Genomic DNA, 2,950 nt, shown 5'->3' with positions numbered 1-2,950 from the left:
CTGAAGGATCATGTGACACTGAAGACTGGAGCAATGGCTGCTGAATACATTTTAAAATGTATGAAAATAGAAAACTGTTATTTTGAATTGTAATAATATTTCCATTTTTTACTGTATTTTGCCTTGGTGAGCATTAGAGACTCCTTTCAAAAACAAGATTACCGACCACAAACCTTTTAATGGTAATTCAAAACACCATGATATTACCAACTGATCACTGTGCTAAGATACATTAATTTGTATTGTAATTATATTATGTAACATTATATTATGCAATTTGCCTTCCCATGCATGGTGTGAACTGCATAATCATTTCATCTTCACTTACCCAGTGTACCCAGCACAATGCGCAGCTCAGCTCCCATCACTGTGCCATTGCCCTCTTTGTCAAAGACGCGCAGACCCTCAACGTAGTCATCATAGGAACCCTTCTGGATGCCGTCAACAGTCTTCAGCATTGTCAGGAAACCCTCAAAGTCAAGTCTTTTGTTGGCCATATCTGTGTGCATATAGTTCCACACATACATCACAAATCAGTGAGGGTTTGTAAAGCATTTCGAATGATATCCGTTCGTTTTTAATATAAAGTCTTATACCGTCAGCGGATGGGTTACCCAGGATTTTCTTCACGTCCTTGTTGGTGGGGTTCTGTCCCAGGGCACGCATGATGTCAGCAACCTGGTTGAAGGCAACCTTGCTGTCACCAACTCTGTCGAAGAGACCAAAGGACTCTTTGAAGTCTGTAACAGAAGGACAACAGAAGGTTACCTGGAAGCAGATAGACACTTTAAGGGTGGATCATAATCTCATAATTTAAACTAATGTACATAATACATAATTTGGACTAATGTCATAGTATTTCAATTTATCTCACAACATGGCACCAGACAAAACATAAAGTTTGCTAGTAAGTTGCATTTGGAAATTCACATTTTGTAAAATAAATGTATTTATTTATTTACTTAATTACCTGCTTACAACAGTTTAGGAACATTATTGCTTTAAAATCAGGTAAGGTCAAGGACACTTTTTTTCTTTGCAGTGCCTCCTCTCCCACTTCCCTCCTTTGCCAATTGTACTTGCAGCAGAGGAGGAAGGAAGGAAGGCAAATTAAAAAGAGCTTAGCAACTGCATTTCCATGGGCGGTGAGGGAGACCAAGTTGAAAGTGATCTGCTGACAGAAAAATAGCATCCTACGGCTTCTGTGCTCCAGCAGCTGTGCATGATGGGGGTGGTTAACGCGTGAAGTGACAGGCGATACCCTCAGAGAAAGTAGCCCTTGCCATACATGGTTACATGCTCTACAACTGACCAAAGTCAAATACAAGAATGCTGACAGCAACGTAACCTACACCTACAACCAACTGCATACTTTCTGCACCTAAATGAGCAACACTGTGCTGTGAACTGCCCCAGAGGTTTGGCACCGATGAATTGTTTCTGTAGAGAAGTGAATGTGGGCTTTGGATCAGAAATATTTTGACTACTACATCAGAACATGCTACCATTCTACATATACTAAACCAGCTGATTTTACTCAATTTATCAGTTAGTTCAAACAAATATGCATTAAAATTCATCCTGCTTTATGGTTTGCCATGTTTCAAATCTTCCAAATGAACATTAATCAAATTACATTCATTTAATTTGCATACTCAGCACTGGAGAGCAAAAAAAAGATGCAATATAATTGAATTTTAATAAATCATCCAAAAATCTATTAACAAAAAATATTATAATTAATAATTAAATAATAATAATAATAATAATAATAATACAAAAAAGTATTTCATCATTTGTATCATTTTGGTTACAATTAGAGATATTCACCAATATTAATTATTTTTTAATCTATTGTTCATCTATTATTAAACATGTCCTTACATATTTCAGTTATTATTTTGTACATAATTATTTACTGTGGAAGAGGAAGAATTCTTTACTGCACTCAAAAAGTAATTGAATTAATTTAACCAATTTCAACTTCATTTTTAAAGTTTTCTTGATTCAACGAGATTCAACTTCATTTTTTTAAAAGTCAGTTTAATATAATATAAGTTGTATACTTAAAAAAAAGGCAGCAACTAAAATAGCTGGAAGTAGTTTTTCTTCTTCTTCTTTTTTTACAGAGGAAGAATTGTCTTTCCTGAATTCACGACATTATACATTTCCAACATATCCATTACATTTGTAATAGAGTACTATAGTCATAAAAACATTTTTCCAAATGTAATAAACTCCAATGTGTGAAGACTCACCTTCAATCTGGTCAGCACTGAATTCTCCAGCCTGCCAGAAAGACAACAATGGATCAGTTCCATTGGCACACCTGCCAACATCTCACATTGCCAGTTTTTGAGGCAGATGAACATGAAAAAGGTATAATAAAATAGCAAGAGTAATCCAAGTACACACCATGATGGAGTTTTGGGGCGCAGGAGCGAAGGAGCAGAAGTCAAGAAGCCGGAGTCCCAGGAGAGTGGTCCTGAGCCATGGACCAGTTCCTTCTTATTTATGCTATGCTAATGATGTCATGGGGCGGATCTTGTGACACCGTGGAACTTCTTTAACTTTCTTAGGTCAAGTTGGAAGGAAGACTGCTGCTTTCTCCAATGTACATGTGCGGCAGTATTTTTAGATTATGCTCCAGGCTGACTATCGGACCCCTTGGCTTTGGTCAGCATTTTAATTTGATGTATTGCGTCTTTACATGGTTTCTACATTTTAATTCCTAGCCAGGGATGTTTAATATAAATTCTGATCTCACCTGTTATATACAAACATCGAAGTCATCACAACTTCACAGGAAGGCTTTTGATTACAGTGCTGATATTTTTAACTTGCATATGGTGATCTCTGCCACTTATGGTTATATGGGAAGCAGGGGGAAAAAACACTCCTTAAAGCCTGTTTCCACAGCATAAAAACACTTGCATTTTGGCCACATTTC

General features: G+C 36.7%; 1 protein-coding gene across 1 annotated transcript; it reads right to left on the bottom strand.

The window, feature by feature from the left end:
- Positions 1–288: 288 nt before the first annotated feature.
- On the bottom strand, positions 289–2,515 carry LOC107579269 (myosin light chain 3, skeletal muscle isoform-like). Its single transcript, XM_016265114.1, has 4 exons — positions 2,416–2,515; positions 2,259–2,289; positions 597–740; positions 289–499 (listed from the first exon to the last, which is right to left on the bottom strand). Exons 1-4 carry the CDS (start codon positions 2,416–2,418, stop codon positions 321–323), a joined length of 357 nt encoding a protein of 118 aa, XP_016120600.1. The 5' UTR covers positions 2,419–2,515; the 3' UTR covers positions 289–320.
- Between the last annotated feature and the right edge of the window lie 435 nt (positions 2,516–2,950).

The sequence above is a fragment of the Sinocyclocheilus grahami genome, unplaced genomic scaffold (genome assembly GCF_001515645.1).
Source record: "Sinocyclocheilus grahami isolate Dianchi unplaced genomic scaffold, SAMN03320097.WGS_v1.1 scaffold16048.1, whole genome shotgun sequence".
Taxonomy (NCBI): domain Eukaryota; kingdom Metazoa; phylum Chordata; class Actinopteri; order Cypriniformes; family Cyprinidae; genus Sinocyclocheilus; species Sinocyclocheilus grahami.
This window is presented reverse-complemented; position numbering and strand designations above follow the sequence as displayed.

What these genes read in the sequence shown, in the direction of transcription:
- LOC107579269 (XM_016265114.1), bottom strand. An exon ending in CAGTGCTGACCAGATTGAAG is followed by an intron (nt 741 to 2,258) that starts GTGAGTCTTCAC and finishes CTTCTGTTACAG; the next exon opens with ACTTCAAAGAGTCCTTTGGT. An exon ending in GGGTAACCCATCCGCTGACG is followed by an intron (nt 500 to 596) that starts GTATAAGACTTT and finishes ATATGCACACAG; the next exon opens with ATATGGCCAACAAAAGACTT.